A 13,364-nucleotide genomic window follows, 5' to 3' on the forward strand; every position below is an offset into this window, starting at 1 on the left:
CCCCAATGCCATTAGGCTTTACAATTCTACCGCCAGGACTTAAGAACTTTTTAAAAGCTATTATTAATGCTTTTTGAGATAGTGATTTAGATGCATATCATATTTTTTACTGAGTTAAGTATTGTATGTAATTAGTTTTGCTACAACAAGTGTATGGGACATTGGAAAAAAAGTTGAATTTCCCCATGGGGATGAATAAAGTATCTATCTATCTATCTATCTATCTATCTATCTACAATTGGTGCAATTGTGCCGATGGTCCTTTGTGGTTGTCATAGTCGAGGGTGGTAATGGGGACGAGTTCACACTACCTATTAAATGCTTCCAATGGCATATATCTCAAACAGTCTCTGACAACCAAGTCCAGCTCCTGGACTTCACATGTGGCTTAGCAACTAAGCCTGGTGGAACCGTTTCTACTGATAGGAGAAGGGGCAAAGGTGGGTTACTGGTGACTTAAAAGCAGTTGCTTTGGGCAGATGGGGCTCGTCAGTGGTGGTTGGCAGCTCATCTCGGAGAAGGAAACCTCTGATCTCAACAAGAGTATAGCTGCCTTACAACTATACTCACTCACGGGAAAGGTTCTGGAAGTAAAACCTGTGGGAAGATCTGGAGCTGGAATCCCTGTGTTGAGTTCAATGCTGGCTGGCACCTTCCGCGATGCCACTGGTGCCAAACACTATCGGTGTCTGCCGTTCCTTTGGATTCAACAGCTGGGTGGAGGGGGAGCCAACAGCTTGTGCCAATACCGTACTGGCCTGGCTTGCTTATCGCATAGACAGTAAGGACACAACATCCATGGCCAACCTTGACCAATGGAGAGCCTCAAGCCAATTGCTTCTCACTAGTCTCACTTTAGGAGTCTCCCATGTGACTTTCAGTAACCTCACACAGACAACTGATCAGTGTAGGGTGTTTCTGGGATGCACTGCTCAGTGTAGGGTGTTTGTGGGATGCACTGCTCAGTGTAGGGTGTTTCTGGGATGCACTGCTCAGTGTAGGGTGTTTGTGGGATGCACTGCTCAGTGTAGGGTGTTTGTGCGATGCACTGCTCAGTGTAGGGTGTTTCTGGGATGCACTGCTCAGTGGGCTTCTGTGGAGCCAAAAGGTCAGTAGTGTGTTGGTGGAACAGACTGGTCACTGTTGAGTTTCTGCAATGTATTGGTCAGTACTGTGTTTGTGGAATGCACGAGTCAGTGTTGAGTTTCTGCAATGTATTGGTCAGTAGTGTGTTTGTGGAATACACGAGTCAGTGTTGAGTTTCTGCAATGTATTGGTCAGTAGTGTGTGGAATGCACGAGTCAGTGTTGAGTTTCTGCAATGTATTGGTCAGTAGTGTGTTTGCAGAACAGACTGATGGAAAGGTCTGGGAGTCTGGATTGAAACAGAGTGTAAAACAAAGTACACATGTAATTCCATGAAAGAATATAATGATTTTGCTGAATAAGTAATTCAGATAAAGACTGAACTGGCCTCTAACTGCTATTATTACCAAATTCAATTTAGCTTTAATTTACTTAGACTGAAAGTTGATGTATTAGAGCCAAGTTTTTAATGAACAAAAGTACCTGACTTTGTTCAAAAAGAAACTTCCAATCTCAACCAAAATTAAAATTGAAAATTCCAGTGATTACCCATTAGGACCGTGGTCTGCATTTATGGACTCAAAGCAGTAAATGAGCTGTGAATTCTGGAGAGGAGCAGGTGAAACATTGTGTCAAAATGGAGATGCTATTGGTTTGTAGGTGTTTGTAGGGAAAGAGTGTTGAAGAATACAAGTAATTGACAGAAAACTGATCGAACTGCAGGTGCCCTCCTGTGGGATCAGAGGTTCAGGTAATTCAAAAGAAACAGTTTTTGTTATTGCTTTTAAAAGCAAGTGGTTTCTGTTCCCTAAATAGTCAGAACTTGAGAAAGTTTAATTAAATGGTTAAATGTAACATGTGCTATGGCCTTCCCCAAGAGGTTTTAATATAAAACTGTAAGATCTTTATGCTGTAAGTTATTCATTATGGATTGCTTGTTTAATGATCTTATTGAATTCTCTATTATGAGCCCAGCAATGTAAAGTCCTGTCAGTATGTTTATAATTGCAGTGGTGCTGTGGAGAGTGGCCTGCCAAAAGCTCATGTCTTATGCAAGGGCACCGTTTTCACTTTGGGATTCAGGGATATTGGATTGGAATGTATAACTGTTACTTCCTTTGTGGTTTAAGCTGGCTTGTATACAGTGGATTCCGGTTATTGGGCCATTGGTTAATCAGGGTAGTCGCTTATTTGGGACAAGTCTTAAAGAACAAAAACTAACCGAAAAAGTAGCTGGGATTCCCTTCATTTATTTGGGCCGCTATGCTGCTTAATTGGGACAGGGGACTGTTGCTGATCAGTTTCTCACTAGTGTCAGAAGTGTGCAATTGTGTGGCCTTTAGATACTACACCGTGCTTGGAGTGAACAGTTTATAAATAGTGTCAGTTGCGGATGTTTGTATTCAAAAAGCAGTGATAGTTGGTGAGAAATAAGCAGTAAGACAATTCAGAATTGTTTTGCTCACCGCGTTTTCAAGCATTCAGGCTTGGAGATACCAGAAACGGCCAAGTGTGAAGATGAAACAATTTCACTCCTTCAACAAGTTAGAAACAGCAAATTTGAAGGTATCAACAATCAACTTGAATGTTATAATGAAAACAAAGATTTGGAGGATGCAGTTGTTGGTAGTATTGTATGAAGGCAGATCATTATCTACATCAGGTGTCTGCACTGGTTTTGGTAATTTACAATCAATCCAAAGAACACGGCAGTTTTATAGCTCTGTAGTATTATTATTAGTGTTCCAATTTGTTCTGTATTTCATTTAAATGCATAATTTGTTACTCAGTTAAATGGTAGTTTGTCTATTTTATACCTATTTCCATGAAACCTCAGCTAACTGGGGCAGCCGTTTAGTTGGGCCAAAACGTACTGGTCCCAGTTAACTGGAATCCACTCCGGAATGGATATGAAATTGTTCCGTGGGATTTCTACTGGGTACAGATCCTCTGTAACTTTTCTGGAAGCTGCTTGGTTTCAGTGACAGGTACCACGTAACTTGAACGTATCACATGTCACGTGTCTTATTGGTTAATTTCAGCAATATGAATGGGATTTATTGCTATCAAGTAACTGGTCTACAAAGACTAGATCAACGCACACAAAATGCTGGAGGAACTGGGAAGTACAAAGAGCGTCTATGGAAATGAATAACATTTGCTGTTTTGGGCTGAGACCTTGCTTCAGTACTGGAAAATGAAGGGGGAAGATGCCAGAACAAGAAGGTAGGGAGAGGGAAAGGAGGACAAGCCAGGAGGTGATAGGTGAAGCTGGGTGGATGGCAATGAAGTAAGCTGTTTGAGCACACAAACAAACGATTGGAGAGCAGCAGAGATCACGGGGAGGGGGGCAGTGAGAGAGTATTGAAGGGAAGATTTAATCTTCTTCAGGGTAGGCATCCCTGGAAGAGACTTCACAGTGAACACAAGAGATTCTGCAGAAATCCAGATGTGCTCACCCATCTGACATCATCACCCTCCCCCACCAACCTGGGCTCCCCAATCACCTTCTAATTTGTCCTCCTTCCCCTCCCCCTACCTCACCTTCTTACTCTAGCATCCTCCCCCTTCCTTTCCAGTCCAGAGGAAGGGTCTCAGCCCAAAATGTCGGTTGCTTATTCCTGCCCTTAGATGCTGCCTGATCTGCTGAGTTTCTCTGGCATTTTGTGTTGTGTTGCTCTGGATTTCCAGCAGCTGTGTTTCCTCTTGTGTTTGTAAGAAGACCAGGCTGAGTTGGATTGGTCTCTTTGCCTCTTTCTTTTCACCTTTGCCTTCCTTTCACTACCAGGCTATTCTTTTGCTAGTCCACTTCCCTTATTAGACTATAATACCAGAAGACATTGGAGAAGAAATAGGCCATTCAAGTTTGCTCCACCATTTGCTCATGGCTGATTCACTTTCCCCTCAACCCTATTCTCCTGCCTTCTCCCCCTAACCTTTCACACCCTAACTTATCAAGAATCTACCTACTTCTGCCTTAAATATACCCAATGAGTAGGCCTCCACAGTCACCTATGGTAATGAATTCCATGGATTCACCATCCTCTGGCTAAAGAAATTTCTCCACACCTGTTTTAAATGGACACCCCTCTATCCTGAGGCTGTGCCCTCTTGTTCTAGACTCCCCCACCATGGGAAACATCCTTTCCACATCTGCTCTGTCTGGGCCTTTCAACATACAAAAGATTTCAATGAAATCCCCTTTCATCCTTCTGAATTCCAGCGACTACAGACCCAGAGCATCAAACATTCCTCATATGATAACCCTTTCATTCCTGGAATCATACTTGTGAACCTCCTCTGAACCCTCTCCAATGCTAACATTTCTTTTCTTATTACTTTGCTTTTGCAATGCTTAATAAAACAATTGAGAAACAACATGCTTCATGCCTCGTTCTTGACTTCTGAAGCACCTTCAGATCACAAAAACATCAGGGTCCAACAGGGGTAATGATAGTTTTGGTGCTTTTTATACATCTCCCCTATATTACTGCTTTTTTACACTATTTATTTATTTTGTAATTTATAGTTATTTAAGTCATTGCACTGGACTGCTGCCTACCATCCAAAAACCACCCATTATGCGCAGTCGTACAAAACAGTGATATAAACCTCACTCTGCTTTGAAGATGTTTGAGCTTGTGATACTTACGGTGAGCATGTATAATGTGGGATGAAGGGCCTTTCACTGTACTTTACTATTCAGTGTTTCCTGTTGTTGCCACATTATAGTAACCCAGTGTCAAAATAGCTCCCAAGAGAAAAGATTATTATTCTTCAGGTGAAGTGGGGTTGGAAATGATTCTATAAGCACATACTTTCCCATTAATTTTATGTCTTCAATATAAATTCCTAAAGGTGACTGCTTGCGTAAACTTGTCACAGTGGGGCAGTGTGTTAATATAGTGGTTAGCATAATGCTTTATAGTACCAGCAGCCGGGATTCAATTACCTCTGCTGCCTGTAAAGAGTTTGTATGTTCTCCCTGTGACCGCGTGGGTTTCCTCACGGTCCTAAGATGTATTGTTTGGTCGTTGTAAATTGTCCCATGATTAGGCTGGGGTTAAACAGGGATTGGTGGGCAGCGCGGCCCAAAGGGCCCCAAGAGCCATAAATGATGGGCCATGCCCAGTGGAGGTGTAACACCAGCTCTTAAAGCACTGCCCAAATTACCGTGCCAGTTCACACTAACGGTTTGAAGCAGGGCTTCCCATTCTGCAGTCCATTGACCCCTTGCTTAATGGCATTGGTCCATGGCATAGAAAGGTTGGGAACCCCTGGTTTACAGGAACTTCTGGCAGTGCATGGTGACTCTTTGGACTTCTCTAAATGCCAGATCTACAGAATTTAAAGAGGAGAGGCAAAGGTGTAGATGTCTGGGAATGTGTTACCACTTGGTACGGAAACTGCTCAGCCCAAGTCTGGAAGAAATCACAGGAGATGTGGACCCAGGTCTGTCCGTCATGAAAACCATCGCCCCATCCAGGGATCTGTCTACTCAGCCCAAGTTCTTCAGAACAGCTCCTTCCTCAGATTGATGAACGGACAACGAACCAACCCATGAACCCTACCTCCACCTCACTATTTCTTGGCTCTCTTTTTGCATCACATTTGATTTTATAAATACTCCTTATTCTAATTTGTGGTATTTTTATATATTGCATTGTACTGCTTCTGCAAAACAACACATTTCATGACATATGCCAGTGATATTAAAAACTGATTCTGATTCTGAGATCTCAGAGAGTTGCGGACACAGCCCATTCCATCATGCAAACCAGAATCAGAATCAGGTTTGTTATTCACCGGCATGTGACGTGAAATTTGTTAACTTAGCAGCAGCAGTTCAATGCAATACATAATCTAGCAGAGAGAGAGAGAGAGAAAAATAAAACATAATAATAAATAAACAGGTAAATTAATTATGTATATTGAATCGATTATCAAAAAATGTGCAAAAACAGAAATATATTTAAAAAGTAAAGTGGTGTCCAAGGGTTCAATGTCCATTTAGGAATCGGATGGCAGAGGGGAAGAAGCTGTTCCTGAATCACTGAGTGTGTGCCTTCAGGCTTCTGTACCTCCTCCCTGATGGTAACAGTGAGAAGGGGACATGACCTGGGTGCTGGGGACCCTTAATAATCAATTATTTTGTGTCTTATAACTGTAATAAGTTTAGAGCAATTTACAGAAATTTGTTTTCACTTTGACATGAAAGAGTCTTTTCTGTTGATCAGTGTCAAAAAAGCCAAATTAAATCCACTATGATTCAATGTTGTAAAACAATAAAACATGAAAACTGCGGGGGAGGGGGGTGGTGAATACTTTTTATATGCACTGTATACATGGAATGATCTGCCTGGATGACAAACTATACATAAATAAACCAACCATTATTCAAGGACTGTGGATCAGAGGATGAGGCAGATCAGCCATAATTGTATCAGATATGGGGTGGTATTGAGGCACCAAGGGCACTTATCCTGCCCCTAACTTCTTGGGTTCTTAATGCAGGTGCCAGAGGACTGGAATATTGCAAATGTTACTCCACTCTAAGAAGGGAGGGAGGCAAAAGACAGGACATTATAAGCCAGTTAGCCTGAATTCAGTAGCTGAGGATGTTTCCTATAGTGGAGCAGTCTAGGACCAGAAGACACAGCCTCGTTAGAGAGACATCTCTTTAGAATAGAGAAGAGGAGGAATTTCTTTAGCCAGAATCAGTGGAATTCATTGCCACGGACAGTCAGGGAGGCCAAGCCATTGGGAATATTTAAAGTGGTGGTTGATAGGTTCTTGATTAGCATGGGCAACAAAGGATATATGGAGAAGGCAGGAGAACGGGGTTGAGAGGGATAATAAATTAGCTATGCTGGAGCAGACTTAATGGGCCAAATGGTCTCACAAGAGAGTAGTAGGTGTCTGGAATGCATTGCTAGGGGAGGTGGTGGAAGAAGATGTGATTGCATTTTTTAGGAGGCATTTAGACAGGCACATGAGTGGACTGGTGTGGACCATGTGTTTAGATTGGCATCATGGTTTTGCACAGACAAGCTGGAAGTTGCAGCAAGGTAAGGGTTAATGTGATGTCCAGGAAAGGCCAGTTTATAGAATAGAATCAGTTTCAACTTTACTGTCATACATCATAAAATGTGTTGTTTCATGCCGGCAGTACAGTGCAACAAATTATAAAACTATAAATTATAATAAATATATATGCGTAGTGCAAAAGGAGAAGGAAAATAGTGAGGTAATATACATGGATTTATTGCCCATTCATAAATCTGATGGCAGAGAGGAAGAAGCTGTCCTAAAATGCTGAATGTGAATAATCAGGCTCCTATACCTCCTCCTTGATGCTATCAATGAGAAGAAGACAGACATGCCCTGGGTGTTAATGATGGATGCCTCCTTTTCGAGGTATCGCTTTCTGAAGATGTCCCCAATGCTGGGGAGACGAGAGCCCACAATGGAGCGGGCTGAGTTTACAACTGTCCGCAGCTTTTTCCGATGCTGTTCAGTGGCCACCCCATACCATTTGCTGTTAGTGTGCAGTCAGCCCAGGCAAGACGGGTCTTCGAAGAGCATCACTTCTCTCTGCACAGCAGGGGACCAGAGCCGTTTGGCATACAGAGACAAGAGCAGGATTCTAGGGTGACATTTAGTATTGGTCAGTTACTTTACTAATTCTTAAGTATTATTGGCCTTTAACAGAGAGATTCCATTGGCTATTAATATCTGTATTAACATAGTGTGTTTGGTGATTGGTCATGCAAGTAAGGAATCTGAACATATACAAGATCAGTATCTGTATCCAACTAATCAATTTTGTATAAAAATAGAATTTCTTTGTTCAGACTTCAGGACGATGATGAAGGAATGATGATGTTGCACAAGTGTGATTGAGGAATGAGTGTGGGTTGTCAGAGTCCAGTCAAACAGCAACGACAGGCCTGTTCCTACCGGGTATGTTCTGTTTCATAAGGGATACAGCAGCAGCTGCAGCTTGCTGATGTCAGTCCTGTTCCTCAGACTTGATTCATCATCAGTGGAATAACTGATAGATGGGTCCCATCCCACAACTACACCATCAGTGTTCCAGGGCAGGGAGGTGAGACTGGGGACTTGGCTGCTGAAAGGGACAGAACTGGAAGGAACAACTGTTTGTGTACTTGCAGTAATTATAAAGGGATCTGTTTCACAAGGCCCTTCTTATCACATTCTTCACTCCTGACAAACTATTAATCCTGTGTGGACTGCCCCCTCCGTCTGACTCAATGGCAGTTACAAATGAATGCTATATATGCTCATCTGGCCACGATTTTGTCACTGAAAAATGCCACTTGTGATGTAGTGGCTGTCAGCAAGATCCTTGTATTTGCCAGCACTGGATCGTGCCTCAGTCACTCCAGTTTGCTGCCTCATTAGACCCACAACTCGTAAATATCCATATAGGTATTTTCATGATAGCATTTAAAAGGAGCAACATTTGTACCGAAGGCTTGATTAGCTCGTTATTAGGGTACTTCAAATCCAATTTAAATGCTATTCTGGTCCCTTCTTTCACAGAATTGTATCTTCCATCAAACATAATTCTCCAAAATTATCCTATAAGCTCCATTTAAAATACGTGATTTCACGTTTAACATCAACTTCCGGTAATTATTCTCCCCTCCTCATTTCTTTTCCCACTCACCACTCTGACTCAGGCCTTGCCCCTTCTCTTCTCCTCACCTGCCTTTTACCTCTCCCTGGTGTCCCTCCTCTCCTATCAGATTCCTTCTTCTTCAGCCCTTTACCTCTTCCACCTATCACCCTCCAGCTTCTTGCTTCAGTCCCTTCCCCCACCCATCCACCTTCCCTCTCTTCTGGTCTCACCTGCCTGCTTGTATTTCCTCCCTCCCCCCACCTCCTTATTCTGGCTTTTCCTTCTTCCTTTCTAGTCCTGATGAAGGGTCTCGGCTCAAAATGTCAACTGTTTATTCCCCTGCACAGATGCTGCCTGGCCTGCTGAGTTCCTCCAGCATTTTGTGTGAGTTGCTCTGGATTTCCAGCTTCTGCAGAATCTCTTGAGTTTATTGTTCCCTGCAAGTTCTACTTTGAACTTTGCTGATAGCCAGCCCCCAGTCTACCTGCTCCTTCAACTCTGAGCAACTGCACTGATGGCTGCCTGAAACTATAACCTTGACCTCTCAATGCTAGAGAAATTGATTCTACGTCAACAAATCAGAGGTGGAAGGGACTCGGGAGCTCTCGTGCAGGATTCCTTAAAGGTTACCATCAGGTTGAGTCGGTGGTAAGGAAGACAAATTAAATGTTAGCATTCACTTTGAGGGGACTAGAATATAAAAACAAGGATGTAATGCTGAGGCTTTATAAGGCATTGGCCAGACCGCCTTAGAGTATTGTGAGCAGTTTTGTGCCTCTTATCTAAGAAAGGACATGCTGATATTGGAGAAGGTCCAGAGGAGGTTCACAAGAATTGTCCCAGGAATGAAAGGGTTAACATATGAGGAGCATTTGAGGCTCTGAGCCTGTATTTGCTGGAGTTTAGAAGAATGAGGGGGATCTCACAGAACCCTATTAAGTATTAAAAGGCTTACATAGCATGGGCGTGGAGAGGATGTTTCCTATAGCGAGAGAGTCTAGGATTACAGGGTCAAGCCTCAAAGTACATAGACCTCCGTTTAGAACAGAGATGTGGAGGAATTTATTTAACCAGAGGATGGTGAATCTGTAGAATTCATTGCCACAGACAGCTGTGGAGGCCTAGTTGTTGGGTGATAGTTCTTGATTAGTTATAGTGTCAAAGGTTATGATGAGAAAGTAGGAAATAGAGTTGAGAAAGATAACCATGACAGAATAGCAGAGCAGACGATGGGCCAAATGGCTAATTCTACTCCTATGTTTTATGGTCTTTTGGGAGTTTCCTTTCTGTCAGGAGAGATGTTGTTAAAGCTACAAGAATTTGGAAGGGGCATGGTTGGCATCCTTCCTCGCCCCAGGAATTACACACTTGCTTCAAGGGTCTGGCCAACACTCCGCAACCCACAATGACATCCCTAGGAGGGAAAGTCACAGCTGGTGGATGTGCTGTTGTCCCATGCTCTGAGACTGTTGTGGCTGAACCAGCTGTCTCTCCATTTCCTGGACTATTTGGTAGATTTTTGCAGCATCTCTAGCGCGCTTTGACCCCAACATGGAGATCTTCCCATGTTCTCTGGTACTGGGCTGGGCCATGACAACCTTACCATCAGCTGGTGGCGAAATCCCTCACAACCCATCCCATCCCCTGCGAACAGTTTCCCAGTGGTCAGCCCTGGGGTCACACTGCCCTGAAGGTTTGCAGATCAGAAACCAAATCTATCGGCCTCAGCACAGTCCAGCACGAACTAATCTGGGATGAAACAAGACAGTGCTGAAGTCTGGGGCATGTGGTGGGTGGGTTGTGAGGAGCTGGCCTGTGGGGGAGAGATGAAGAATGGAACAATGTTGTAAGGCCTGCATATGCAGGCTCCTCCCAGTCTCTACCCAGCTAACAGGAATCACCTGTCACGTGTTCCCAACATATCACCTACAGCCTGTTTAAAGCCTGCCCTCATCCTCCATCCATGTTCACTCAGCCAGCCTTCAGCTACCTTGCTGCCTTGTCGTTATGTATCTGAGCTGCCTTGTTCTGTGGCCACTCTTGGCTCTTTTGCAGTTTATTATTAAAGTTATTGCTCCCTGCTAAGTCGTCTCTGCTGCTCTGTGTTTGGCTCCTCTACAGTTCCTGAGAAATGTGGGTGTTAGAGTCAGCCAGGCCCGGGAACACTCCCACTATCCGCTCACCATTCACTCATGGCCTGTGGACTCTGCTTCACTTGGTGCCATCCCCAACTGAATCGCTCACTAGGGTGGGTAGGAGCTGATCACCTTGCTGGCCCCACAGACGCAGGCCAGGCAGGATCCTTCTCCAAGGGATGTTAGTGGCTTTGGAGTCAGAGGGGAGGTTGTTCTGACAACCATGGTCATCGTTGCTGAGACTGCCACACATTCACTTCACGTTCCCGTAAGCCTTGATGTTTAAGTGTCCAGCTGCCAGAGTGGGATTCAACTCTTAGCATTTGTGTAGCAACAGAACCTCTGTACCACTGAAGGTACCTGGCCCATTTAGAGCTTTTCATTGACACCTACCATCTCACCAACTCGAGCCTCTGGGTTACCCTCCTCAGCTGCCCACATGACTAGTTCAGTCGGTCAACCCTATACCCAACCAGCCATTGGCTCCCACCACGTGGAAACTGAAGCATAGGCGTCAATGCTGGGCGGAAACCCCGCGAACCGTGGGTTATCATCTGACCCGCGCTGTCTAATCGGGCAATTCACAGATCTGGTCGCAGGAAAGTCCGTCTCAACCTCTTCTTGGACTAGAAAGACGAGGGTTCACCTCCGTGACTCCCGGCTGGGTCTGGAGCTGTGCGCTGCTTTGCACGTTCTGGCCATTCTGTCCGGGCATCCGTGTCGCCCGGTAGCACAGCCGGGCTTTACCGAGCGCTGTGTGCAATAGCCATGCTATTTATTGGTTTCCTTTGGCACTGGGCGCCATGCGGTTGCTGCCAATGCACTGAGCAATCTCCGGCAAGGGTGCGCATGCAGTGGGATCACACCGACCTCCGCCGGCTGCGCCGGGGCTGGACAGATGCAGGAAACCCCAGCGAGCAGCGGCTGCCCGGGGAGGAGAGGACAACCCTGTCGCCCGCGCTCAGCGACGCCTCCTCGTCCACCTTGTAGGAGATAGAGTTGAAGTAGACAGGGTTGGAGTGGGCCCTGAAGGAGCCACAGTGCGAGCCGGTGGGACTGTCGCCACGCTGGGACCGGTAGCACATACAGGAGCAGAGGGACTCAACATCGGAAACGGGATCCTGTGGGCTCCCTCGACCGACCTCCGTCTCAGTTGCCGTTAGCGGTATCAGGTTGCACCTGCTTCGGCTCGTTTCCCCTGGCAACAGGGAGGCGCTCCTGCCCTGGCTGTCCTCTCCGACTGTCATAGCCAAGTGGTCCTTGCTGCTGGCGCGCTCCTCCGCGTCCCTCTTCTCGTCCTCGGAGTTCATGGTGAGGAAGCGTAGGACCACCAGGTTGAGGAAGGCTCCGATCACCGTCAGGCCCACCAGGATGTACATGAAGCTGAATGCCACATAGGGGGGTCTCTTCTGCAAGGCCTCGTTATTCTGCAGGGCCACAAAGTCTCCGAAACCGATGGTGGTGAGAGTGATGAAGCAGTAATAGTAAGCGTGAAAGAAGGTCCACCCCTCAAAATGGGCAAATGCCGCGGCTCCGACGCACAGCGTTCCTAGGCAGGAGAAGAAGCCCACCGTCACCATATTCTCCATGGATACCTCTGTGTTCTTCATTCCCAGGCATCTCTTTATCCTCTTCAGCAGGTAGTGAACAAAGGTGTTCATCCTCTCGCCCAAACTCTGGAACATCACCAGCGTCAGCGGGATCCCCAGCACCGCGTAGAACATACAGAAGGCTTTGCCGGCGTTAGTACCCGGGGCAGCGTGACCGTAACCTACACAGAGCAAAGACAAAAGACCGGGAGTTAAGACAGCTCTAAAACCACCCAGCTGATTAATGTCAAGGATCAAGGATCAAAGTTCGAGTTCAAAATACATTTAGTACATGTATGTCACCATATACTGCCTTGAAATTCATTTTCTTCCAGGCACTCACTGGAGAACAGAAGAAAATTAAATAAAATCAACACAAAGTCTGGCAAATAACTAATGTGTAAAAGGAGACAAACTGTGCAAACAAAAATAAATAAATGAATAATGAACGAATAAATAAATAATACTGAGAACATGAGTTGTTAAGTCTTTCAAAGTGAGTGCATAGATTGCGAAATCAGTTTGGAGCTGAGTGAAGTTATCCACTCTGGTTCCTGAACCTGGGGGTGTGGGCACCTTGGTGATGGCAGCAGTGAGAAGACAACATGATGGGGGTCAGTGAAGATGGAGGTGGCTTTCTTGTGGCAGAGCTAGTAGACGTGCTCGGTGGTGGGGAGGGTTTTGCTGTGATGGACTGGGCTGTATCCATCACTTTTCGTTGGCTCTTCCAACAGAAGCGTTGTAGGATCATCTTTATTCACCATACACATTTACATGTTTTTGGAATTTGCTGTGGTGTGAACACCACTACAAAGATGGTCAGCGAAACCTGTGGCACGACGGCAGCTGCATTTCATTAGAAGTCTGAGGAGACTTCGCATGTCACGAAAGATACTTGCTAATTTCTATA

The 13,364-nt window shown here is 45.1% G+C and overlaps 1 protein-coding gene across 1 annotated transcript in view; it reads right to left on the reverse strand.

Annotated features, from left to right (window-relative positions):
* Positions 1-11,725: 11,725 nt before the first annotated feature.
* LOC140736391 (potassium channel subfamily K member 9-like) overlaps positions 11,726-13,364 on the reverse strand; it is a 480,620-nt gene continuing 478,981 nt past the window's right edge. Inside the window, exon 2 of the mRNA XM_073062369.1 lies at positions 11,726-12,636. Coding sequence (XP_072918470.1) covers positions 11,726-12,636 — 911 coding nt within the window. The remainder of the gene's footprint in view (positions 12,637-13,364) is intronic.

The sequence above is a fragment of the Hemitrygon akajei genome, chromosome 11, assembly GCF_048418815.1.
Source record: "Hemitrygon akajei chromosome 11, sHemAka1.3, whole genome shotgun sequence".
NCBI lineage: Eukaryota > Metazoa > Chordata > Chondrichthyes > Myliobatiformes > Dasyatidae > Hemitrygon > Hemitrygon akajei.